We start from the raw sequence: 27,286 nt of genomic DNA, 5'->3' as shown, positions 1-27,286 counted from the left end.
AAAAAAAAGTGAAGATGATGGTTTTCCATTTTATTAAAACTGTGTTGTTTATAGAGGTTATTTGATATTATATTTCCCAAAAAGGTACTGAACTGTAAACAATAAAAGTTAAATACAATTTCTTGTATAAGTGTACATAACCAATTAAATATTTATATTCTTACAGATCAAAAAAAAAAAAAAAAAAAAAAAGAATAATTTCTCCTGTCTATTTCTCCTACCTAAAATTGGGCTAGGAAAGCAATACACATTAAATTAAATGACGTCATGGAAAGCAGCTAGAACAGTAGTCCATATATATGTTAATTTCCAGCCCCTTAACTAGCTTAAAATACATGTCAGCAGCATGATGAAGGCAAAGCAAACAGAAATAAAACAAGCCACAAAAATGTAAACAAGATGCTGTTCTATTACATCACTGGTTAAAGGCACACAGATGTCAGATGCCGCTGCTATCCTTACACTTGGTGAGATAACTTCAGGATTACACTCAGCTTCCATCGCAGCTTCAGCTACTAAGACAACAGGAGCCTCCATGAGGTAACTTGAGAAAGACTGTATGTCAGAACGGCCGGAAAGAAGCCAGATTTACAAAATGTTAAGGAAGCAAGGAGCTCTGTCAAACACCAGTGCGAGCCACTGCCTCCCGTGTGTGTGCACATGGAATATACAATTTGTCTTCCTCCATCTCCTTCTCCAAGGGATCACCATGTGACAGCAAAACAAAACCACAAGAAGCGTCAAAGGCAAACGTGAAAGACCAGCGCATACCTGGCCATCTCTGCTGATCTGGACTTTCTTGTTGTCATTCCAGGGGTTGAGTAGATGGTGTGCAAACTGGAAGGGCAGGCTCTCCTTCCGGACCCACTCCACCTTGAACACTCCTCCCAGTCCAGATGAGCCCCAGTCCTGGCTCTTCTCCCTTCCTATCTCCGAAGACATCCTAGAAAATCCCTGTGGGTTGAATGAGGGGGAAGGGGCAGGGTAAGTAGGGTATTAAAATGTCTGACTTCAATTTATCTGAGAAAGCTCTCTGTTGTTTTTTTTTCTTAATTTTAAGGTAAAATATAATATAAAAACAACAGATATCTAACAAAAGCAAAGAAGCTGTTGGTTTTTATAAAAAGATGTATTAGCACACTTCCAGCCTTCTAACATAATTTCAGTATAAACATATTTTTTACATAATGTATTAATAGCCCTACACCCACATTTATTCCATGATAAATGGATATAATCTAACCTGTTAGTTTTTACTTCCAAATATTATACATCATGTCAAGATGCATTAAGAAACACACTCAAGTTTCTGGATTGTCAAATTCTAACTTCCTTACCTCCTTATATAAACATTTTACCAAAAAAGTCAAGCTTCTCATTACTCTTAATCCACCTGAGAAACAGTAAATCTAAAGTTATCTTCAGAAGGAGAAATGGTTTGGGGCGCCTGGGTGGCTCAATCGGTTAAGCCTCCAACTTCGGCTCAGGTCATGACCTCCTGGCTCATGGGTTCAAGCCCCCCATTGGGCTCTGTGCTGACAGCTCAGAGCCTGGAGCCTGCTTCAGATTCTGTGTCTCCCTCTCTCTCTGACCCTCCCCTGTTCATTCTGTCTCTCTCTCTCTCTCAGAAATAAATAAAACATTGGGGGGGGGGGGGAAGGAGGAGAAACGGTTTATCTATCTAAAGAGGTTCTGGGAAGACCAGGAAAACAAAGGGGTCCCTGTTATCATCGTGTTCCTGAAGAAGTACAACACATTCCTCATTCTGTCAAGCAAAATGGGTTCTTGTGTCTAATGCAAAAAAAAGCCAGGGTGCTTTTTGGTTTTTGTTTCAATATCTGTGGTCTAACCTGCAGCAGAACAGCCCCATTTTACTGGTTCAGGATGGCTCACCTGGAAATGTCCAGATCCTTGAACAGAAAATACCAAGTAAACCATGCTGCTTTCCCAAAAGGCTCGATTTAGCTTCCGCTCATTACTAGGGGTTGTAGACCAGATACCCTTCTGTTGAGAAATTTCAAGGTTTCTCAAATTGCTACTCTTCATTATGAAGTATCGAATAGGCATGTTTGGTCTTGGTGAAGGAGATTTTGAGCCCTATAAAAGAATGCATAAGTTCTTGAAAGGTAATTTGACCTTTCGAAATCAATAGACTCCATTAAATAACATCTTCATCAACACAGAAACCAAAATAGTTTACCAAATATCCGACAAGGGCAAACAGCTCCATCGTGCCTGAAAAGCTACACAACCTCACACAGAATGAGGTTACGGAGCCAAACCCCAGTACTCATTTTCAGAGCACTCCAAATCCCTTATCAAGAAAGGATCCTTTGATTTATATTCCAAATGTACTTTCAGAAACGATTTTAATAAACTTTCAAAACAAAACTTTGCTCCAGCTTCCCGCCTGGATACAGCTTCCAGGCAACAGTGCAGGGAAGGGAAACAAACAGTCCGGTGGTCTCGCTGAGCGAGCCTGGAGCTATAGGCCAGGCTTCGACTCTGCACAGCAGTGTGCTGGCTGGAAGACGGCTGCACAGAAAGAGAGTTCCCAAGGAACAGAAGATGGGTCCCCACAAGTTTTCGACCTAAGTACTAACCTGAACACGACTGAGAAAACATAATGGAACACCAGGGAAAGATCCAGACAGAAGCAGTGGACTAAATAATTCCCGGGCTCACACGGGGTTGGGCGTGTTTCATGTTCCCCCAGCCAGAATGGAAACAACTGTTAATATACAGGGCATCAGCCCGTAGAAGCCTCATGCCTTAGTACTGAAACTAAGTTAGTACCAGAATAAAAACTGCTCAGGACTGCTGTAAAACTGCAAAGAAAATCTTAAAACACCAAACTAATTGCCACTAACTTAGTGGTATATCAGAGAGATGTCTGACACTACTTAAACGAATACAACAAAAATCTAGCAGCCAAATGAAATTATGAGGAATGCCAAGAAACAAGCAAGAATAGGTCCATAACTAGGGAAAAAATGAACCAAAAGGGAAAAAAATCAGATCTAACATATGATGGAATTAGGTGACAAGAATGTCAGGGCAGCCATGGTAAAATATACACTGAAATTCACTGTGTTCAAGAAGGTAAACATATGTGTGCCTTAACGGGGAAATGGAAAGTATTTTTTAAAGGCCCAAAGGGCATTCTAGAGATGAAAATATAATGTTTGAAGTGAAAAATAGAAAGAATGCATAGCAGATGAGACACTACAAATAAAAACATCAGTGAACTGGAAAACATAGCCAGGAAACCATCTCAAATGAAACAAAGAAAGCAAAAAAGAACAGAAAAAAATGAAGGCAGCCTCAGTGACCTATGGAATAGTACCAAGTGGTCTTGCACTGGTATATCCCTAGTCCCAGAAAGAAGGGGGAGTGATGAGACATAAAAAATATGTGAATAAATAATGGTCTTAAATTTTCCAAAATTGATAGAAACTATAAATACATAGATTAAATAAGAACTACAAACAGAGGGGGGTGCCTGGGTGGTTCAGTCGGTTAAGCTTCAGACTCTTGGTTTTGGCTCAGGTCATGATCTTGGGGTTTGTGAGTTCAAGCCCCACATTGGGCTCTGTGGTGGCAGTGCAGAGCCTACTTGGGATTCTCTTGCTCTTTGTGTCCCTCTCCTTTTCGCTTTCTCTCTCTCTCAAAATAAGCAAATAAACTTAAAACAATTACAGTTAAAATAAAGGTTCTCATCACAAGAAAAAAAAAACCATTAAGAAAAAAGAACTACAAATAGAAACATATCAAAATCAAATTGCTGAAAACCAGTGATAAAAAGAAAATTTTAAAAGCACCTAGAGGAAAAAGATACATTATATACAGAAGGAAAAAAAACAATGACAGTAAACCTCCCTCAGAAACTATGTACACAAGAAGATAATGGAGTGACATCTTTGCAGTAACAGAAGAAAACCACTGTCAACCTGGAATTACATACACAGTAAAAACAGCTTCTGGGGCGCTTTTGACTTTGGCTCAGGTCATGATCTTGTAGCTCGTGAGCTCAAGCTCCGCATCGAGTTCTCTGCTGACAGCTCAGAGACTGAAGCCTGCTTCAGATTGTGTCTCCCTCTCTCTCTGCCTCTCCCCCCGCCAAAAAATGAATAAACACAAAAAAAATTTTAAATAGCTTCCAAAAATAAAAGTGAAAAAAAGGTTTTTCAAACAAAAGTTTAAAGAATTCACTTCTGGAATAGCTGTACCAGAAAAAATGCTAAAAGAAGGTTTCTAGGGGCACCTGGGTGGCTCAGTTGGTTGGGCGCCTGACTTCAGCTCAGGTCATGATCTCATGGTTTTTGAGTTCGAGCCCTGTGCCTGGTTCTATGCTGACAGCTGGGAGCCTGCTTCAGATTCTGTATCTCCTTCTCTCTGCCCCTCACATCCTCATGCTCTGTTTCTCTCTCTCAAAAATAAACATTAAAAGGGGCGCCTGGGTGGCTTAGTCGGTTAAGCGTCCGACTTTCGCTTAGGTCATGATCTCGCGGTTCGTGGGTTCGAGCCCCACGTCGGGCACTGTGCTGACTGCCAGCTCAGAGCCTGGAGCCTGTTTCAGAGTCTGTGACTCCCTCTCTCTCCGACCCTCCCCTGCTCACGCTGTCTCTCTCTCTCTCTCCTAGAAATAAATAAAACATTAAAAAAAAAAATTTAAAAATAAATAAATAAATAAACATTAAAAATTTTTTTAATAATAAATAAAATAAAATAATAAAAGGAAGTTTCCGGACAGAAGTGCATGATCCAAGACAGTAATACACATCAACAAAAAAGAATAAAGAGCACAAGAGGAGCTCTTAGGTGGCTCGGTCAGTTCAGAGTCCGAATTCGGCTCAGGTCACAATCTCACGGTTTTTGAGTTCGAGCCCTTCATAGGTCTTGGCTGACAGCTCAGAGCTTGGAGGCTGCTTCGGATTCTGTGTCTCCCTCTCTCTCTGCCCCTCTCCTTCTCATTCTCTCTCTCTCTCTTTCTCTCTCTCGCTCTCTCTCAAAATAAACATTAAAAAATTTTTTAAAGAATAAAGAGCACAAGAAATGGTAAATATTGAGTAAATATAAAACACATTATTCTGACTTCTGGAAAAAGATGATTTACTGTGAAGTAAAAACTAATGCACTACGGCATGTATAACAAATGTAGAAATAAAATACATGAGATCAGTAACACAAAGGGCTAAAGGGTAAAATAAAAACACACTGTTGCAAGGTTCTCAAACTATACCTGAAGTGGCATAAAACTAATTCAAGATATATTAAAGAAAGTTAAAAAATGGCTACAGTAGTAAATTCTACCAAACACTTAAGGAAAAAAATCACATGAATCCTATGCATCTCTTGCAAAAACTTGAAGTAGAAAGAAGACTCCCTAACTAACCTGTAGCCAACATTACCCTGATACCTATACAAAAATAACACAAGAGAACTATAGAATATCCCCCATGAACAAAGATCCTAAATTGAACACAAGTTCTGATTAAGGCAAAATCAAATCCATTAACATTTAAAACCATAATATGTCATGACCAAGTGAGGTATAAACACTAGAAAAACAGTCAATGAAACCCACTTTATTAATAGAAGAAAAAAAGAATCATGTTACCATTTTAGTAGATGTAAAGGGAAAAAAAAGCGTGAGCATAATTCAACATTTATTCCTAATAAACCCTCTCAGAAAACTAAATCCAAAGGGAAACATCCCACAGTTACATTATGGTAAGATTTTACATAGGAGGAGGGGCTTACTTTCCCTCAAAGGTCTGTTCTTGACACTGTTCTTAAACATTGTACTGGAGGTTCTAGCCAGAGAGAACAGGCAAGAAAAGAAATAAATAAAATCAATGCTAGAAAGTAAAAAAGTAAAACTACCTTTGTTAATAGATGAAATGAGTATCTATGTAGGAAATTCTGAGAAATCTCATGTTATATAGTGAACAGAATTAATAAATGAAGATCATGGCATTCTGGGTAAATATACAAAGATCAAAGGTATTTCTATATGCTAGCAATGAATAATTGGAAATTAAAAATTTTACAAAGAGCATAAAAATATAAAATATTTAGTGATCAATGTAAAATGTGTAATACTTGACCTCTGAAATTTACAAAACACTGTTGTGAAAAACTAAAGAATATCAAAATAAATGCAGATATATACCACACTTAGAGATTAGAAAACTAAAAACGATCAATTTTCTTCAAAATGATCTAAAAATTAAATGCAGTTCCACTCAAAACCAAAATATGCTTCTGCAGAAATTAACAAGCATTTTCTAAAGCTTATATGAAAGAACATTAGAACACCTTGAATACCAAAACAATTTCATTTTTTATCATTTTTTTAAGCGTCTGTGTATTTTTGAGAGAGAGGGAGAGAGAGCAAGTGGAGGAGGTCAGAGAGGAAAGAAAGGACAGAGGACCCGAAGCAGGCTCTGTGCTGACAACAGACAGCCTCAGGTGGGCTCAAATCCACAAATCATGATATCATGACCTGAACCAAAGTCAGACACTTAACGGACTGAGCCACTCAGGCACCCCCAAAACAAATTTTTAAGAATAACAGAGTTGGAGAAAAAAGTTAACTGGTTTCAAGATTTAGTATAAAGTTACTATAATCAAATCACTGTAGCAGAGGCAAAAACAGAGAAGTACACAGATCAATGAAATAGGAAACAGTCCAATAATAGACCACATATTTATGGTCACATGATTTTTGACAAAGGTGCCAAGATAATTCAATGGGAAAAGGATAATCCTCTCAATAAATGGTGCTAGAACAATTGTACAGACAAATGCCAGATTATGATCCTTGACCCACCCACACTATAAACAAAACTTAACTCAAAACAGATCATATACCTAAATGTAAGAGCTTTCACTGTAACACTTCTAGGAGAAAATCTTTGTAATCTTGAGTGAAACAAAGACTTCTTAGAACATAGAAACTATGAACCATAATAGAAAAATAGATGAAACCAAAATAGAAAAAAACAGATGTGGTATAGACTTCATCAAAATTAAAAATACTTGTTCTTCAAAAGACACTGTTAAGAAAATGAATATGCAGGCAAAGACTGTTAGAAAAAGTTGCAAGACATATATAATTAAGACTTGTATCTGGAAATATATTTTTAAAATCTTACTATTAAATAAAAAAGACAATCAACAAACAACACACAACCAACAGCTGTGTGAACAGCTCCTTCACACCAAAGAAAATTCAGGAATGGTAAATAAGCTCATAAAAAGATGCTCACCATCATTAGTCATCAGGAAAGTGCAAATTAAAACCAAAATAGGAGATCACTGTATACTCACTAGAATGGCCCCCAGAAAAGTGATTAATATTGTCAAGAATATGGAGCAAATGGGACTCCCATATATGATGGAAGGGAATGAAAATAAAATACAGCCATTCTGGAAAACAGTTGGGATAGTTTCTTGTCAAGTTACACATACACTTAATCATATAACCCAACAATCCTACTCCTGGGTATTTTCCCAAGAAAAGAAACTGTACATACACACAACAACTTGCCCTCAAATATAGCAGCTTTATTCACAACAGCCCAAAAGTGGACTGGTGAATGGGTAAACATTCCATGGGTATTAGCCATACAGTGGAATACAATTCAGCAATAAAAAGTAATAAATTAATGATATACTGAATAATTTGGATCAATTTCAAAAGCGAAGTAAGCTACTCACAAAAAACTGCATACATAGGATTCCATTTACAGCAAATTCCAGAAAAGGCAAAACTCTAGGGACAGAGAGCAGTTCAGTGGTTGTCACCATCCAGGGGTGACAGGAATGTTCTGTACATGGCTATGATACAGTTACATAATTATATACATTTGTCAAAATTCACTGATTGTATAGTTTAAACTGGTGAATTTTATTGTGTGTATATTTAAATAAAGGTATTTTCAAATAAAAACCTGAAAGCCTAAGAATGCAAATCCACAAAAAACATTTCTTTTCCTCTTATTTAACAAGAGTGTTTCAACAGATATTTTCACCAGAACACAGCATATAGCTAAAGAAACCCAATCAAATACTTAGTCAGTACCAACAACACGAAAATAAAAGTAACACACTCTAAACATCTGAAATTATTGTATTACAAATTTTTTAAAGGACACATAGTTCTCAATTCCCTTACCAACATCTCCTATCTTCCTAACCCCACCCTGCCTTGTATTTTTTAATATAACCACTGAATTGGAAAAATCAATAAATAATTGGAAAAAAAACCCAAAACTAATTTGAGATCATCCTTTTAACAAAAAAAGGTTCTAACGACATAGAGAGGAAATCACAGGTGGCTGATTTACACACCATCGGTAAATGATCACTTAGTTTTCTAACGTCCCAAGATGGTACTAACTAGAAATACTTGGCAAGAAGACTAAAAATTTACACAAGGTGTTTCAAGTTTGCCAGATTCAATTTCTATCTAGAACAAAGAGCATGATTAGTAACTGAAAAGTAGAACTGTTCTAGAATTTTGCTTAAATCTGCAACATTAGATGTGCTAGTGATCAACTTTGAGATACTCTACCTTTCCTGAGGATGGAGGAGAAGGGCTGGCACAAGGACTCGGGTAACTATTGCTGTCTGTAGATTTCACAGAAGATTGATCTGATCGGTCATCGGTGCTTCGTTTAGGATGTAAAATTCCTCTATCTTTGTACTTCTGAGGTGGGTGCAGTGCTGGAGATGGAGGTTTCATCAATACTCTTGAGTGAGAAGGAGGAAGCAAAGATCAGTTACATACATACAAGCTCGTGACTGAAAGCAGATGCCATTTCAAACCAAATTTTCAGTGGTATTATGATTTATGGAATAGTATTTAAAAAGGGAATTTCATTCTTCTCTTATACTTATTTTTTTAAATGTTTACTTATTTTTAAGAGACAGAGAGATAGACCATGAGAGGGCGAGAGGCAGAGAGGGAGAGAGAGAGAATCTGAAGCAGGCTCCAGGCTCTGAGCTGTCAGCACTGAGCCCAACATGGGGCTCAAACTCACAAACTGTGAGATCATGACCTGAGCCAAAGTCGGACACTTAACTGACTGAGCCCCCCAGGAGCCCCCCCTTACATTTAGATGTTTAATACCATCTGGGATATTAAGGCGTACTTACAAAAACAATAGGTAAAAATACATTTATAACAATCTACAGAAGTCCTTAACTTAATGTTAATAAATACTCAAAGTATGACTTCCCTTATAAAATTTCTAATCTCTTGTATGATGGTTTAAGAAAAGAGGTCTTTAACATTCCCGGCAGTCAAGAATTTTATAATTTTTAGAAAAGTATATGTCTTTGCGGAACAATCAGACATAAAAAAGAAAAGATACTATTGAGTACTTCATAAAGTCATGCAATAATAAAGTTCACAGCACCACCTATAAAATAATACTTGTCAAAATATCGGATCTAATCAAGCCGTGAGAGCTCACTGCCGGTTTACACGAAATACATATGGAAGGGCAACAGATAATGCCAAGAAGAAACAGACAAACGAATGTGGTACGCCTCACAGTATCACCATCCCACTTTCTTCAAAAAAGTCAACAGAGGACCCGCTCTAGATCATGAGAGACTCAAGACACATGATGTGAGGCAGTGCATGACTCCTCCTGGGACTCTGATTCAAACAAACGTATGTAATACGAGCACTAGGGAAATGATCGTTTTATTGGGATTGATAATTCAATTTTGATTATGTAAGAAAAATTCCATTCTTTTTAAGAGATGCATATTTAAATATGAAAGGGTAAAATGACCTGATGGGTGGGATTTATTTTGAAATATGTAAACCAAAAAAGAAAGCAGGAGGGAGCAAAGAAAATTTGGTTAGACAGAGCAAGTAGGTAAAAATCTTCATAACTGCTATATGTGGGGTATGGAGTTCATTACAGTATATCATTTAGTATGCTCTGTTTAACAATATTTATAATAAGCAAGTCTAAGACCAAAAAGGATGTGTTCAATAATTCATAAGCTTCCAGAGAGTCTTGCAATTAATTATTCTTCCTTCAAGACAAGTTAAAATAGCTTATCCCCACAATTTGCTTCTGCTTCAATAAATATCTTCGATCCAGGATTTCTTTCACAAATGAAATAAAATAGCTAAAGCCTAAAGGTATTAACAAAAGAATATATAAGTAATGCACATCTGAGTCATTAACCATCTAAGAAGTATAAAAAACTACCTTTCAGGGTTTTTTTTTTCCTTCATCAATTGATGTTCAATGCATTACCTAAATTCAACCACTAAAATATCATCGTTCCTACCCTGAAACCTCAGAGACCTGAAAATTAGGCGACAGAACTTAACGAAGGTAAAACTGGGATTCGAACTCACAAACCATGAGATCATGACCTGAGCCAGAACCAAGTTGGATGCTTAACCAACTGAGCCACCAAGGTGCCCTAAAATGTTTTTATTAAAAGAAATTATGGGGGCGTCTGGGTGGCTCAGTCAGTTGAGCGTCCAATTCTTGTTTTTGGCTCAGGTCATGATCTCATGGTTTGTGGGTTCGAGCCCCACATCAGACTCTGCACTGTCAGCAAGAAGCCTGCTTGGAATTCTCTCACTAATTCTCTCTTTCTGCTGCTCCCCTGTTTGTACTCTCTTTCTCAAAATTTTTTTTATTAAAAAAAATTATGTAACCTATATCTTGCCAATGTACAGTGAGAATGCTAACTACAGATACTTTTTCTCTAAGAAGTAATCTCACAGACTGTAATTTCTTCTTTCAAGTATAAATTTTCCTAAGAGTCCTCATTCTTTCCCCACCAAATGCATCAACTCCAATGCATTATCTATGAATAACACCAAAAGCCTGAAGGTAGATGAAATTCTGTATTTCCCCGTTCGACAGGTAAGAATGAAGAGTGCCAGGCTACAACTTGTAAGGAAATGAAAATGGTTGATGCTGGTATCCCAGGTGAAAAACTTAATTTATAAGAAAAAATATCTGAATTATAACTAATATTACACTTTCTAATTTTAATTGTATTAAATTTCTTTTATTAAATAAGCATGTATTACTTTTATTTAAAAAAATAATCTTTTTTCTAAAAATGTGTGGGCATGTGTGTACATATGAATGTACGCACACACATATATATCCATATTTACACACAGACCCATACACACACATAACACACACAATCTCTACGAACCTAACAGGTTTTCATAGATGGGCCTAGGAATAACACTACCACCTAACAATTTCTATAGAAATCTATTCCCATATTCTACACCACTGTCCAAGTAAGCTTTTAGAACATTCTTTTCAAAAAGTGGGTAGTGTCTAAGAATAAAATGTGCTTTTTACTCTTCTGTTGCTCAGCAGGGCCTACATCAGACAGAAACATTCCAGAACACACATGATGAGAAGGTTTTTTTGGCAAATGACTAATTCCTCAAATGTAGTATGCAGTATGTGAAGAACTTGGAAACCAGTCTGAATTACTTCTCTTTAACTCAAGTCTGACCTGATGAAGCTGTATGCTTCATTCAAATGTGCAAATCTGACCAAAAGGAGGTACTAGCAACCCCATCTGATCCTTAAAAAACAGTAAACATCACGTATATTTTATGTTTCCTCTGTTCGTATTTTTCATTTTTTAACAATGAAATATTTTTTTTAATTTTTTTTAACATTTATTTGTTTTTGAGAGACAGAGACAGAGTGTGAGCAAGGGAGGAACAGAGAGAGGGAGGAGACACAGAATCCAAAGCAGGCTCCAGGCTCTGGGCTGTCAGCACAGAGCCCGACACAGGGCTCTAACCCACAAACCGTGAGATCATGACCTGAGTGAAGTCGGACGCTTAACCGACTGAGCCACCCAGGCACCCCAACAATGAAATATTCTTACTACACAGATTTCTACCAGTACTGCCCAAACTAGCATCACAAGCAACAATGTTGTGTTCATTATCAATTCTAACAGGGTAAAAAAAAAAATGTTAAACTGATATAAAGAAATTCTGAGTCATATAAAACATAAATTTGGTTCTAACAAATGTTTTTACACAACAAATATTTCTGAATCATGGCCAATGATTCATTGTAACCACAATTTTATAATCAAAATATCTTTTTGGATAAATAATTCAATATAAAAACTCTTATTAATAATAATCATAGTGTAAATAAAAATACCAAGTATAATTGCTAAATGCTAGAAAGAAAAGAAGAATCTGGTTACACTGTAATACATCTTGTCACTACAGTAAATTTGTTTACTTTTTTATTATATGCCTCCCCTGGATAAAATATAAACTCGCTGAAGGAAGAGATTGTGTCTGTTTGGTATGCTGCTGTATCTCTTACACCGAGAACAACACGCATTCAGTGTGTCACTGAGTAAGTGAATGAATAACTTGTCTTCTGTGGGAATACTAGTTAGTAATACTGATACCCAGCTAAGGTTTGTGAGGAGGCTGTTCTTCTAAACAGCCATAGCCCATACTTCCTGCGGTAAGATATTTGGGAAAGATGTTATTTGATGTGTGTCAACTAAAATATAAAATTCTAAAACACTGGTATCTTTTTACCAGACTCTAAATCTTTTTTTTTTTCCAAATATGCAATTCTTTTTTTTTTTTTTTACAAATAGTTTATTGTCAAATTAGTTTCCACATAACACTCAGTGCTCATCCCCACAAGTGTCCTCCTCTATGCCCATGCCCCCCTCCCCCCCCCACATCCATCAGTCCTCAGTTTTTGTCAGCATTCAAGAGTCTCTCATGGTTTGCCTCTCTCCCTTTCCCCCACCATTTTCGCCCTTCTTCTCTCCCTTGTTCCTCCTTCAAGTTCCTCCTAATCCTCCTATACGTGCAAACATATGATATTTGTCCTTCTCTGCCTGACTTATTTCTCTCATCATAACACCTTCAAGTTCCATCCATGTTGCTACACTTGGCCAGATTCCATTGTTTCTCATTGCCATGTAGTATTCCATGGTATAGATAAACCACATCTTCTTGATCCATTCATCTGTTGATGGACACTTAGGCTCTTTCCATAACAGACTCTAAATCTTTAAAGTCTTGAAATTAAATATTTTTAGTCTTTCCTAATAAAACACTTCCTTATTAAATGACTCACAGATACCAGTAGCTTAAAATCTTTCATATTATCTTACTACTTATAAGAACTATATTTTAAAAGTAAAACGCTCTTCACATCTTTGTGTACCTTCTAAGCAATTTTTAAGTATTATTATAACACCTGATTCTATGAGAAATAACTCATTTTCCTGGAGAAAATGTCTCCCGTTTTGATAAAATGTCATAAATGTACCTTTCTGCAGTGGCAGACTCCTCAGAAAATTCAGTATCTGTGGAAGTTTTCCTGCTATTATTGGACCTCCATGATGATGCCAAAGGAAGTTCTTCTGAAGACATAGGCCTTGGCCTCTGGCCTATCCCAGACGGCTGCTGTAAACCTGCAGACTGTTCCTCGGTGCTTAACACAGCTATAATTGCTCTTATGGTAGCTTCATCAACTTGAGACCAAGGTTTCGATGGAGCTCTCATTCGGCGTAAAAATAAGCTGTGCCACTTCTGTCTGAGCTGCAGCAATAAACTAGCTGCCTGTAATAAAAGTTCCCTCAGTTCAAACAGATACAAGCAAAATATATACCCACTTCCGAGACACCTATTTAGTTATTAGTTAAGGTCTGCAGCTTTCCAAAAACCACTCTGCAACTTGTAAGGAAGGAATGTATTAAAACATACATTTCATATAATTTACTATCAATTTCATTCTTTTTGCTGCACAAATGAGATAAAATTTCTTATTTGCCATACTGGAGGCACGAGAGGCACAAAATCAAATGCAACAGTCTAATGGAAGAGACGGCAAACAATGTGTGGCAGAGTGTGACTAAAACTGGAAATAGTTAACAGCACAGTAAATAAAGAAAAATACATTTAGTTCCATTCACATTTTACGTTAGTGCCTACAGAACATCCGAATGATGATGCCCAGAAGGCAGCTAGATTCACAGGTCCACAGAGAGGCCTAAGCTAAAAGTACAGACAGACTTGGGAGTCATCAGTGCGTTAGAGGTTACTGAATCTACACACAGAGGTAAGGTCCCTGGAGATGGTGCAGAGACAGGAAAAGAGCAGAGTAAAGCCCAGAGCAGTGGAGAACATCGGACATTAAAGGCACAAACACATACAGAAGAGTCTGTGAAGGACCTAAGAAGGAATGACCTTTCAAGCAAGAAGAAGAATCAGGTAACTTATGACAAAGAAGTTGGGACAAAGAAGATAAAATCTTCATCTTTCCCAATTCAGAGATATACAAAAAGAGAAAACAGAATGAACTCTTATCGTTCCCTTAGACACTCACTTCTTTCTTAGTGCCCATTAAGCACTCTTAAAACGGAGTGCTTGTGTACCCAACGCTCCGTATTTTCTTATATACACAGAAACGTTCAAATATCACTGTGCTTACATATGAGCCACACCAAGGCTTTTCAAATCCTCTATTAAAATAAACCCCAGTATGTCAGAGTATGCATGAGTGCCCCATAAAAACTGAAAAGCAAACAATATTCTCAAGTACTAAGGGCTCAATAGTAAAAACATCATTTTCATCTTACTGTATGTCAACTGACACTAACGGAACGAAAGAAACTTACCACACTACTGAAAAGCAACTTACCTCAGGCTCTAGTTTGAAATTAAGCCACTCATCAAGTTTCAAAGCTGCCAAATTAGCAGTAGTTCTATCTTCCATTTCACTATCACTACTGTCATTAGGAACACCATCTGCTGTTCAAACACATACCGAAAGGAAAAACTTTCACTCTTACCACCATAAAGCAAAAGAACTGAGTAAACACAGAGACTCTGTATTTACACAAATCCTCCAGAGTAATAGTCTGGGTGTGGCGCTCTTCAAAGCTGACAGTTCACAAAATTAAGCCTCAATACTTATAAAAAGGGGGGAAAAAAGACAAGTTATTTTAAAGACGATGATCTCTAACCAAAATGCAACAAAATAAATCTGATCTGAAGTGGGCTCCAAGCTAATGGCAGGGCTCAAACTCATGAACCATGAGATCATGACCTGAGCCACGCACTTAACCAACTAAGCCACTCTGCCACCCCAGGAACATTTTATTAATTTTTTTTAGTATTTATTTTTGGGAGAGCACAAGTGGGGGAGGGGCAAAGAGAGGAGGACAGAGGATCAGAAGTGGGCTCTGCACTGACAGGCTGACATCAGTGAGCCTAATGTGGGGCTCGAATTCACAAATCACAAGATCATGACCTGAGCCTAAGTCAGATGCTCAATAGACTGAGCCACCCAGGCGCCCCCCCAGGAACATTTTAAATGCATTATGCCACTTTTAAGTGATAGAATATTTTGCAGCCATTAATATAACAGAATGTAAAATAACTTACTATGTAAAAATATTACATATAATTTTATTTTATTTTTTAATGTTTATTTTTGAGAGAAAGAGAGAGAGAGAGAGCACAAGTTGGGGAGGGGCAGGGAAAGAGGGAGACACAAAATTCAAAGCTGCTCCAGGTTCTGAGCTGTCAGCACAGAGCTGCATATGGGGCTTGAACCCACAAACTGTGAGACTGTGACCTGAGCCATAAATGGTGGATTAACCGACTAAGCCACCCAGGTGCCCCTACATATAATTTTAAAATAATATTAAAAGGTGCTTGGATAAGGAAAATGAGATCACAGGTCACTATTAATATCATTTCCCTTAAACAATTACCTTTATTTATGTTAAAAGGTTATTTAACTTCAAGTGGGAGAGAAAAATAAACCTCCTATGAGCAAGATTAATCAAAAATACACAAATCAATACCACGTTACCTTTGGAAATCAATTTTAAGAATTGAGGTAAACTTTAGTATTTTCCAATTAGTCTTACTATTTCAAAAGGGAGCCACTGCTATGTAAATTTGTGTAATTTCAAAATTTATTTGTTCCAATAAGAAAAATCATTTCAAGTAGATTTTTATTTCCTTGCTACTCCATTTACCTCGAAACGATGCCGGTTCCTGGAGAGCATTACTTGCCAACCTCGCTGGCCCACAGAATACCAATACAGTGACGGGTGTCACCGCTGAACAACAGCGGATGTTAGCTATTCTATGCGCCCGGGTCATTTCATCATAAATAAGCCAATCTGTAGGCAGGGCCTGAACTGCTGCAGCCTGACCATTGGCTGGAGGAATCTAATAGAAAAAGAAATTGAAGAATTGTTGACTGTATGCCACGTAGTTTACTGGCAATACTTTTAAAATGTAAAAAGTCCCTCAACAAACCAGAAGATGTATATTAATAGTCAAGCAAAAACTAAAGCACGTCATTGTTCATGCAGTTGGTAGTCCTCATTATCTAACACATTACCTCTTCCAACTCTAAGATTCTGTCAAAAATCTGTTCCAATGTTGAATTAGACATATGTAACTAATTAATTTCTTAAAGCAGGTGATTGATCTTCAACCAGATCAGTTTGACCTCAAGGCCTAAGAGCATTAAAAACGTTTTACCTTCTTATACTGAGGCTGACTGAGAACTGAAGTGGGATGAAACCGAACTTTCTTCTCCTTTGGCCCTGTCAGTACCACATTCTCTCTGTCCACATGGACTACATTAGGATACATGCCTGCCACCAACGCAGCTTTCACGACAGCCCAGTTCTCGGAATTTGTGTTCACATCTCGAATGTCGCCACCACCTCGTGCTCTAACAAAACCTAGAAGGAGGAAAAAAACCACACCAACTTTTTCCATTGTGCAAAATACACTTTTTTTTTTTAATGTTTTATTTATTTCTGAGAGAGAGACAGTGTGAGCAGGGGAGGGTCAGAGAAAGAGGGAGACACAGAATCTGAAGCAGGCTCCAGGCTCTGAGCTAGCTGTCAGCACAGAGCCCGATGCGGGGCTCGAACCCACAAACTGTGAGATCATGACCTGAGCCGAAGTCGGATGCTTAACCGACTGAGCCACCCAGGCGCCCCACAAAATATACTTTTAAACGTATGCATTTTTTACAAAATTCTATACAGCCCATGTAAGTTTAATGATATTCAAATTCTATGGTAATTAATAATAGTAATTATCTCTTCTGGTGAGTTTAAAATACAAATTCAATATTCTAATAAAGTTTAGGTTTGCTCACTGGGGATGTGGGACTTTAAAAAAAAATACACATTCTTGCTATAAAGTTCTTCATAAGCTGCTGTGAGAATGGTACTAAAATTTACAAAATAGAAATGTACTAAAGTCACAGCTAAAAATCTAAACCGTTCTTCTGACTGGTATTATTAATAACATTTGGTTATGACAGACATGAATTCTGCAGTGAAGACAAGTAAACATATCCTTGCTTGAATTTCCAAAGCCCTTCATATTGCCCAATACTTGCAACAACTCGAAATACCTTCGGCTCGTTCCTTACATTACTTTGACACATTAGCTAATGTATGAATCCAGGCTCTGGTAGTCTTCTTTGGCTATTTTTTCAATGTGGTATGCTACACAAAAGGAAGTCTAAACATACAATTCTATAAGGACACGGCAATACTGGCATTCTCTCTTTTTAAAAAACTAAGTGATTACTAGTTGTTCTATGTTCCAAAAACATGAAGACCAGCATTCAGATCAACCTACGTACATTTTTTTAACTTCTATTTCACAGAGCTAAATAATTGTTTATTACTACTAATAAAGCAGAACTACCATACTTAAAATGATCTTTGCCAACAATTACAAATTGCTCACTGCCTATAGTATCAAATGGTATTCATAGATTTCTCAGCTCCAAGCCTCTTCGATATCATTTTTTAAATCAAAAAACAAATGCTAAGATCACACAGGAGTCTACAAAGCAGTTCATAAATACATGATCTACAACAATGTGAAAACATCCTAAAAATAATATAAGTTGGAATCAGCTAACATTACAAGTGCTATGAGATATATGTAGGGTACTCTCAGTGGTCTAAATAGGTCCTTTGGGAAAACCTTTACCTGATGCTCTAAGTTGACCAAGCAACTGAGTTCTCATGCCGATGATTATTTCCATGGTAGCTTGCGAAAGAAAATTCTTCTCACAAAAGGCGCGCTCCCACCCATCACTTCGTGCTTTCTGCCACGCCTACAAAAAATATAATTATATAACAAGATACATTTACCAAACTGCTTAGTTAGGCAGCAAAGTAACTGAAAGCCACTACATTAATCACTCAAGGTCAATTCTCCTTCTAATTATTTGATAAAATTTAGGACTTCATTAAAAAAACAAAACTAGGTGCCTGGGTGACTCAGTCGGTAAAGCGTCTGTCTTCAGTTCAGTTCATGATCTCATAGTTTGTGGGTTCGAGCCCTGTGTCAGGCTTTGTGCTGAAAGCTTGGAGCCTGATGCCTGCTTTGGATTCTGTCTCCCTCTCTCTGCCCCTCCCTGACTTGTGCCCTCTCTCTCTCAAAAATAACCAAACATTTATAAATAAATAAACATAACTCAAAGACACAGAGAACAGATCGGTACTTGCCAGAGGACAGGAAGGAGAGAAGGTAAAATGGATGAAGGGGGTCAAAAGATACAAACTTCCAGTTACAAAATAAAGTCCTGGGGAGGTAGCTGTAGTACAGCATGGTAACTATAGTTAACACTGTATTGTATGTTTGAAAGTTGATGAGAGTAGATTTTTTTTGTCCACTTTTTTTTATTGAGGTATCACTGACATTTAACATTATACTTATTTCAGGTATATAAAATAGTGATTCAATATTTGTATATTATTACTGTGAAATTATCACAAGAAATCCAGTTAACATACCAGAGAGTAAATCTTAAAACTTCTCATTACAAACAGAAAAAAAATTTGTAACTATATGCAGTGATGAATGTTAATAATATGTCAATAATACCTCAATTTTTTAAATTAAAATTTAAAAATTAAATATAGAAAGGTAAAATCTATGATTTTATGATCAAATAAAATGTATCATTAATTTATACTCAAATGCTATTGAAGCCACTGAGTTTCTATAATCCCAATGAGAACTAAGTATCCTTTAATTTAAATGACCAGCTGTGTAAAAATATTTACCTTTTCAGATGTGTCTGCGTTTGTAACTAAGCGGTCATGAACACCATTTTATCTAAGCATCTGCCACTCCAGTCCTCCAAAAATAAGCTCTATATTAACCTCTTAATCTATCTTAGAATGAGAAGTGGGGTTTCTAGAAACCATCCATATGTAGTACAGGAAAACTCCTCTTCGAAAATGACTTTTCTTGCTTTGGGATATAACTGAAAGACCAAAGCAATAATTTATCCTCCTCGCTCTTAAAGGAGCTGAGGAAAAAGCAAAGAATACATAGGAATTCTATTCCAAATCTCCCTCCAATTACTATCTACTCAACTAATCTACTATAATACATGGTACCTAACAGACTCAATAGTGTCTATTGTCATTGCATTATCAGTAACAGGGCTCACAAAATAGCTTGCCGGTATTTTTTTAAACTGTATATATTGGAAAAATCTTCTATGTGTAAAAAACAGTCACTTTTGCATAAGCAAAATGAAATTTTTTTTTATGTTTATTTTTGAGAGAGAGAGAGTGAGAGCGTGCGCGTGAGCACAAGCAGGTGAGGGGCAGAGAGAGAGGGGGGAGACAGAATCTGAAGCAGGCTACAGGTTCTGAGCTGTCAAGACACAGCCCCACGCGGGCCTCAAACTCCCAAAAAGTGAGATCATGACCTGAGCAGAAGTCGGCACTTAACCAACTGAGCCACCCAGATACCCCAACAAAATGAAATTTAAAAAAAATATATAGTCATGGCCTACATTCAAGAGAATTTAAGAATACCTTTTTAAGAAAGAACATATTCTGGGGCACCTGAGTGGCTCAGTCGGTTAAACGTCTGACTTCGGCTCAGGTCATGATCTCACGGTTCGTGGGTTCTAACCCCGCATTGGACTCTGTGCTGACAGCTAGCTCAGAGCCTGGAGCCTGCTTCAGATTCTGTATCTCCCTCTCTCTCTGATGCTTCCCTGCTCACACTGTCTCTCTCTCAGAAATAAAACATTAAAAAAAAAAGAAAGAACATATTCTTCCCCACATACCTAAAATTTTAAATTACATATCATTTCCTTTCCTCAGGTCCTATTTTCCTTATCTTTTCTTTGTTTATCACATTCCTCAATTTCTAACTACTGTTAACTTAAAAAGTTTTAAGCGATATTGAGTTTATTTTATAATATTAAGTTCTTAGCATAGTGTCTTGAGCACACAAGAGTAAGACATACTCAAAAAAAAATCAATAAATAGATATTAAATTCAAGGTAAGTTTCTTCCTAGGTTTGTTCTACATACTTTGAATAATATACATTGTCTCTTTTTTTTTTAAGTTTATTTATTGTGAGAGAGGGGGAGGGGCAGGGAGAGAATCCCAAGCAGGTCCATGCAGTGTGGAGCCCGACACAGGGCTCAAACCCACAAACTGTGAGATCATGACCTGAGCCAAACTCAAGAGTCAGATGCTTAATCAACGAAGTCAACCAGGCACCCCATAATATACACTGCTTCTCAACTAAAATTTGAGGGCACTGCCTGCCCATGAGAGTGGATGTGATTAAAAGATAAGGAACTTGGGTATTAAAAAATATATAAAATAAAAATACATACAGACACATATTCCTATAAGAAGAAAAGAGAGAAAATGAAAGGAAAAAAGGGTACAGAAAAATAGTGGTAATTTTAACAAATGGACAGCAGGAAGGTATTTTTCTGAGCCATTCACAAAATGTGACTTTATAAGGAAACCAAATTAATGGAGTCCTATCACTTTTTTAATTTGTTACACTTGAGCCAGAAGTGTGTTCAACCAGCAACATGTTCAGAAATGTAATGACAGCAACGACTGGCACCTGGAATGCTCTGAGCAGTGCCATGTGGTCACTGAAAGTTCCCGCGGTGAAGCGTTTCCTACAAAGCATAGCTGCGCGCTTCTGAGAGGCCTGGGTTGGCAGCACGAAAGGGTCTCGATAGGCCAGCGTGCAGGCAATCGTCAGGATGGGGTCCAGACACTTTAACACGACAGCGCACAGGACCATTTTTCCAAGATGGGGTTCGACGGGCAGGTCGGCCAAATGATAGCCAAGCTCAGTGAGATCTTCCCACGCGTCCATCGCATCTATTGTCTAAATAAAAGCACACAAGACAGAATGAGACACGACCAAAATGTTTCATGATATTTAATCCAATTGGTAAGAAATGAAAATGTAAATTTTCTTTTGCCACATCTTACAGGAAACATAGTTTGCTTCAAATGTTTTATATAAAAAAAAGAACTACATCAACTGTTTTTACTGTCATTACTGTGAGGGTATTATTCAATATGTGCTTCTTTAAGATAATCTTTTTAAGTACGAAAATTAGGTAAGATGCATTCTCACTTTAAATTTCAAGCAAAATCAGTAAAATGAAAACTGTGAAGACACCAACCTTAAGCATTTGTACAGCATTTCTTACAATTAAAGCAGGTGGAGGTTCAGGAGCTTTCATCAGGAAATCAGCAATAGGACAATTAACTGGGGCTAACAGTTTAGTGTGTAAACAAAGTTCCTGCAAATAAGAACAGCGAACAATGTTGAAATATTGAAATTTATGGTGATTTTGATTGTTTTTTTTTAGATTTTGTTGCGTTTTATTGCTTTTTCGGTGATTTTGATTTTTAAAGAAGTCATGGGAAACACAGGCCCCAAACAGACTGTAGATCCTCTGATTTAAATGAACAGTAGAAGGAACCATGTCCTTCTATGAAAGACAGGCTCTGACCTTGTCGTAGGTGCCAGAACTTTAATATAATAAACACCCTCCATTACATCCTATCAAGATTACCATTGCCCACACTCGCAAGGTCTCCTCACGCAGTTCTTATACATAACAGTAAGAGTTATTGTCCAAAAGAATCTTTTTTTCCCTTTGTATGACATTCTAGAATCTTTTATCCATTCAGCAAAGTGCTTACCAGGTGCTAGGGACTATGCGGCAAGTTGGAAGAAAAAGACAAGGGTTTCCCCTGGTGGGTTTTTCATTGTGTGGGAAAAACAGAATAATGACACAATTAACTACTTAGTTACAATTTTTATTAAGTGCTGTGACAGATACAGAGAACTATTTAATCAAGTTCAGGAAAGGGCAGAAAGAGGCCATGGGAAGTCAAAGACAACATCTCTGGGGAAAGGCACTTAAACTGGGATGTAATGATTGAGTCGGAAGTAATTATCAAAGAAACAAGGGGGAGGATTCTAGGGAGAGGGGAGCACACAGACAAAGGCCCTAAGATAGAAACAAGGCGTGCTTGAAAAATTCAAACTACTCGTCTGAGCAGAGAGAGAAAGACAAGATGTCAAAAATTAAAACTAGAGACACTGGAAGGAAAGATAGAGAATTTAGGCTCTTGCTAAGAGTTTTGTATTTTATCCTAAAACCAGGGGCATGGAAAAATGGGAAGCCATCTAGGTACACGGATACCAAAAACATGATCCAGTTTCTCTTGAAAGGTTTGGAAGCCAACATCCAGCTCAGTGCACCAGATAATCAAATTAATGTACTTCCAGTAGTTTTCCCTAGAAACTACAATATCTGGCTGTTCCGTGAAGTCAGAAAACCTAAAGCAAAGTTTTAATAAAGGCCAGGAAATCTCAGCGGACTCCCTTCCAAACTACCACGGTAATCTCAGCATCTTAAACTGAGATGGTGGCATTATCTTTTTGATCTTAAACAATTTGTTTTCTAATCCTCAATGAGATTGTGAAAGGTGAACACAATGTGGCTGTCAGACTTCTAAAATGTTACATTAAAAAAAGAAGTATTTATAAACTGTACCATAATTTAAATGCATTCAAGAATGCAATTCTTTAAAATTTTGGAGGTTTATGGATTAAATTTTCTTATATGGGAAAAAAATAGTAGTTAGGTACATAACCACCCTATATAATATACAATTTTATAATTTTGTCTTATGAGTTGATTATTTAAAAGTCCAACTGATATAAGTTAAAACAGTCCCTTTCTCCTCTGTCACCCACAAAAATAGCTTTTTAGAATTTAGTAAATTTCTACCTGTAATGGCATTCTCAGAAGTTCTGGAGTCTGAAATTCCAACATATTCTGGAATCGGAGTCTGCTGAAGAGCCGGAAACAAACTCCAGGTCTACATCTCCCTGCCCTTAAAAGTGAAGTAAAAAATTGAGATTCACATAAGGAATAAAGACTATACCAAGGAAACGATGAAAGCAGTGTGCCAAGGACACAGAGCAATGGGCCAGGGTCAGGACATCTGAGTGCAAATCCCTCCTGTGATACTGCTCCCCTCTGATTCTTTCCAGAAGGCACTTTACTCATCTGCAACTCATTTGTAAAAATTCATGAATGACACTTACCTAATATACCTTCTAGGGAAATTATTAAAAAAATGTTTTTTCAAGTAACATATATGAGAGTAAAAATAATGGAAAAAATACATGGTAATTTAAATTTCATCAGCTTTGTATATGTAAGTGATGAATCACTGAATCCTACTGCTGAAACCAATACTGTACTGTATGTTAACTAACTAGAACTTAAATAAAATTTTGAAAAGAAAATAAATAAATGTCATTGGCTTTCTGGAACTGACACAGCACTGTGCTCAGAGTTCAGCGCATACGCCACTGTGTAGAACTGCGCAAAACAAGCATTAAACAACTCTCAGGGAGCATCATTACACCCCGCCACCATACAGACTTGTATCATTTTCTGGGAAGCAGCAGAAAAATATCTTGAAGAAAAGCAGTCTCTTTTAATTTCACCCACGGTCACCATATCTGCTAACAGCAAGGCTGAATATGCTAAGTGAGAGAGAGTAGAAATATCCCTATGCTCCCAAAGCTTACAATCCAGACATAATAAACATAATAAATACATAATAAACATAATAAAACACACTGTTGTGGTTACAAAGTTAGAAAACATTAGACACAGGACCACCGTTCCTTCATCAGCACTTTCCTCACTACCAATCCATCAGCTTTCCCTCCTCTCCTGCCTCTTCTGAACTATCTCTGTCTTTCACCTGTCCTTAAATGTAGATGTTCCTGTGAGGCTGGACCTCAGCCCTGGGCTCTCCTGCTCTACTCTCTCTCCCAAGGGGATCGTAATTATCCTCCTGACTTCAATTTCCATCCACTGAGATCTCTTCACCCTAACCATACACCTACACTTCCGAAACCTTTAGCTCCACCTGGATTTTCCAAACAAACTCAATACAACCAAAAGTTCATTCTACTCCCCAACAGAACCACTATTCGCACTTTCTCTTACAACAGCACCAACATCCACAAAATTTTGAAGACAGACACCTGTATGACATGCTGGACTCCACACTATTCCATACCCCTTAGTATCTCTTAAATGAATTATCTACTTTATTTCTCCACTATCACAATCCACACTTACTGTCATCTCTCCCTTATTTTAAATGCAAGTATCCTCCTACCATCAGTTTTGTCTCTGCCAATTCATTCTTCAAAGAGCTGAAAGACTACAATCATCATGCCATCCTCCGGTTTATTAAGGAGAAAGAGAAAACACAAAAGGGTCCTTAAAGACCTGTCCACATCTTACCTCTTTCTCTTCATTTTTTACTATGATCCTCTAAACTAAACTCCATCCAAACAACTTTCTTGCTCATTCTTGCCTTCAGGCCTTTGCCTATGTCTTGCCTCTGCTAGAAAAGCCTTTCGACAACACCTCTTTATTCACATTTATCTCAGATTCTACCGTAACTCCTCTAGAAGCATTATCCAATTGTAGCACAAATCACATAGTGTTAAAATCGCTTACTTTAATGGATTCCAAGATGGACTACACCATTCCTCCCACCTCAAACTCTACTCATCAGACTCTATTCATCATTGTACCCTAACACACAGTGAAGGCTGTCAAAAAATATCTGTTGAAAAAGATGACAAGGAAAATTTCTACAATTTCTGATTTTCATCCCTGATAATATACTATTAGCTTATAAACCCAGCTCAATGTATCAAGCCACACCCTACCATAAGGAAACAACTGGGAGGGTAATAGCAACATGCCCCCAAGAACATCCTATGAAATTATAAAGTACAGAAATAATGCATCCACCATCTTCAGCATAAGAGGAACTGCTTTAAAGTATCTGATGTTTTTCTACTAGTTAAAATAAAAGAAAAAAATCAAATGATTACTGAAAAATATACTTTTTAATCTTTCCTTTTTTATTTTATTTTATTTTTTTAATTTTTTTTAATGTTTTATTTATTTCTAGCAGAGAGAGAGAGACAGCATGAGCAGGGGAGAGTCAGAGAGAGAGGGAGTCACAGACTCTGAAACAGGCTACAGGCTCTGAGCTGGCAGTCAGCACAGAGCCGGACGCGGGGCTCGAACCCACGAACCGCAAGATCATGACCTAAGCGAAAGTCGGACGCTTAACCGACTAAGCCACCCAGGCGCCCCAAATCTTTCCTTTTTTAAAAGGAAAAAGTAATGCAAGCATGTTATTTATTTACTAAAATAAGTAACCAAACTACAAAGAAATAAAAATTAAATCTCCTTCAAGAGCCCCACAAATCCACCTTCTCAGGGTCAACAATTGTTTTTTAATGTTTCTCTCAAACTTGACAATGCATTTGTGCCTAAATATACATTGGGGCCCCTGGGTAGCTCCATCAGTTAAGCATCCGACTTCCGCTCAGGTCATGATCTCACATTCGTGGGTTTGAGGACCGCATCGGGCTCTGTGCCGACAGCTCAGAGCCTGGAGCCTGGTTAGGATTCTGGGTCTGCCCCTCTGCTGCTCACACTCTGTCTCTGTCTCTCCCTCTCGCTCTCAAAAATAAATAAACATTAAAAATTTTTTAAAAATAAAATAAAAATTAAAATGTCTATGTATACATATTCAGCACAAGCAAACACTATTAGATGCCTGTTCTACACCTTACTTTTTTCAGTTAATAATATATTCTGACCACTCATTCTATATAAAAATACATACATCTACATCTTTCCTTTTGACACTTACCTAGTATGTAACTGTGTGATGACAGCATGATTTAACCACAATACTTCACTAGTGACAAACATGACAATGTCCTCAGATTCTTCCCTATCACAAGCAATGCTGCAGAGGGCAGCCTTAAACACATCTCTGCACAAAGTGCACATGTACACTCAGGACAAACTATGAGAAGTAGAATCCACCAGCAAAGGGTAGATTTGGATCAACAGTTTCAAACTATCCCGTGAAGAAGTCACACCAATTTACACTTCCATCAGCAAACCACAAAAGCTTACTGGCCTATGCTCCTGCCAACTCTGTTGTATGTACTGTTAAGCATTTTCATCAAGGGTGCCTGGGTGGCTTAGTCGGTTAAGCGTCCGACTTTCGCTTAGGTCATGATCTCGCAGTTCATGGGTTCGAGCCCCACATCGGGCTCTGTGCTGACTGCCAGCTCAGAGACTGGAGCCTATTTCAGGGTCTGTACCTCCCTCTCTCTCTGACCCTCCCCTGCTCATGCTGTCTCTCTCTCTCTCTCTCTCTCCTAGAAATAAATAAAAATATTAAAAAACAAAACAAAACATTTTCATCAATGCCAATCTGGTGATAAGCAAAAAATATTACCTCATTAATTTACATTTCTTTTGTTAGATAGGAGGTGATATACGTGAGGTTAATGTACTGGTCTTTACAGACTGGTTTTGAAGGGGTTTTTTTGCAAAATACAGAAATTAGCTCTTTGTACTATATAGCAAATGTTGAAGATACTTTCCATTTAATTTTGTTTTTTAAGTTTCTTACCTCTTCTGAGTATAGATTACACTGGGCAAAAAATTTTAACATAAGCTGAATTCAACCTTTAAAAAAAGTATATTTTAAAATGGACTGCTTTGCAAAAATAATATAAAAATTAAGACTAACATGAAAAGTTTAACATCTTATAGAAAGCAGAATATATGTTAAATATGTAATATGTATCAAAATGTTTCCAAAATTTCATAGGCAATTTATCAATATTAATGTACATTAAATATACATTACCTGCCTTTTCGTTGTATGGCACTAGCTTTGGAAATCCACACCATTTTTAACATTGTAACAAAATTCAGTGCATCAAAGGATTTCTGTAATATTTAAGTTATCTTTGTGTTAAAACTTTTG

The 27,286-nt window shown here is 37.3% G+C and overlaps 1 protein-coding gene across 4 annotated transcripts in view; it reads right to left on the bottom strand.

The window, feature by feature from the left end:
* Positions 1–27,286, bottom strand: part of YTHDC2 (YTH domain containing 2) — a 65,847-nt gene that overhangs the window by 3,190 nt on the left and 35,371 nt on the right. For 3 of the 4 annotated variants that reach the window (XM_039254638.1, XM_039254641.1, XM_039254640.1), the window contains 12 exons: positions 27,167–27,249; positions 23,173–23,278; positions 21,550–21,669; positions 20,973–21,245; positions 18,065–18,191; positions 16,583–16,788; positions 16,069–16,264; positions 14,721–14,830; positions 13,347–13,639; positions 8,582–8,759; positions 1,894–2,097; positions 772–954 (listed from right to left, as the gene is read on the bottom strand). In XM_039254638.1, coding sequence (XP_039110569.1) covers positions 772–954; positions 1,894–2,097; positions 8,582–8,759; positions 13,347–13,639; positions 14,721–14,830; positions 16,069–16,264; positions 16,583–16,788; positions 18,065–18,191; positions 20,973–21,245; positions 21,550–21,669; positions 23,173–23,278; positions 27,167–27,249 — 2,079 coding nt within the window. The remainder of the gene's footprint in view (positions 1–771; positions 955–1,893; positions 2,098–8,581; positions 8,760–13,346; positions 13,640–14,720; positions 14,831–16,068; positions 16,265–16,582; positions 16,789–18,064; positions 18,192–20,972; positions 21,246–21,549; positions 21,670–23,172; positions 23,279–27,166; positions 27,250–27,286) is intronic. The other variant, XM_039254639.1, reaches the window with a different exon arrangement.

The sequence above is a fragment of the Hyaena hyaena genome, unplaced genomic scaffold (assembly GCF_003009895.1).
Source record: "Hyaena hyaena isolate Hyena2069 unplaced genomic scaffold, ASM300989v1 scaffold_499, whole genome shotgun sequence".
NCBI classification, from domain to species: domain Eukaryota; kingdom Metazoa; phylum Chordata; class Mammalia; order Carnivora; family Hyaenidae; genus Hyaena; species Hyaena hyaena.
Note: the sequence above shows the minus strand (reverse complement) of the source record. Positions and strands in the feature narration are given on the sequence as shown.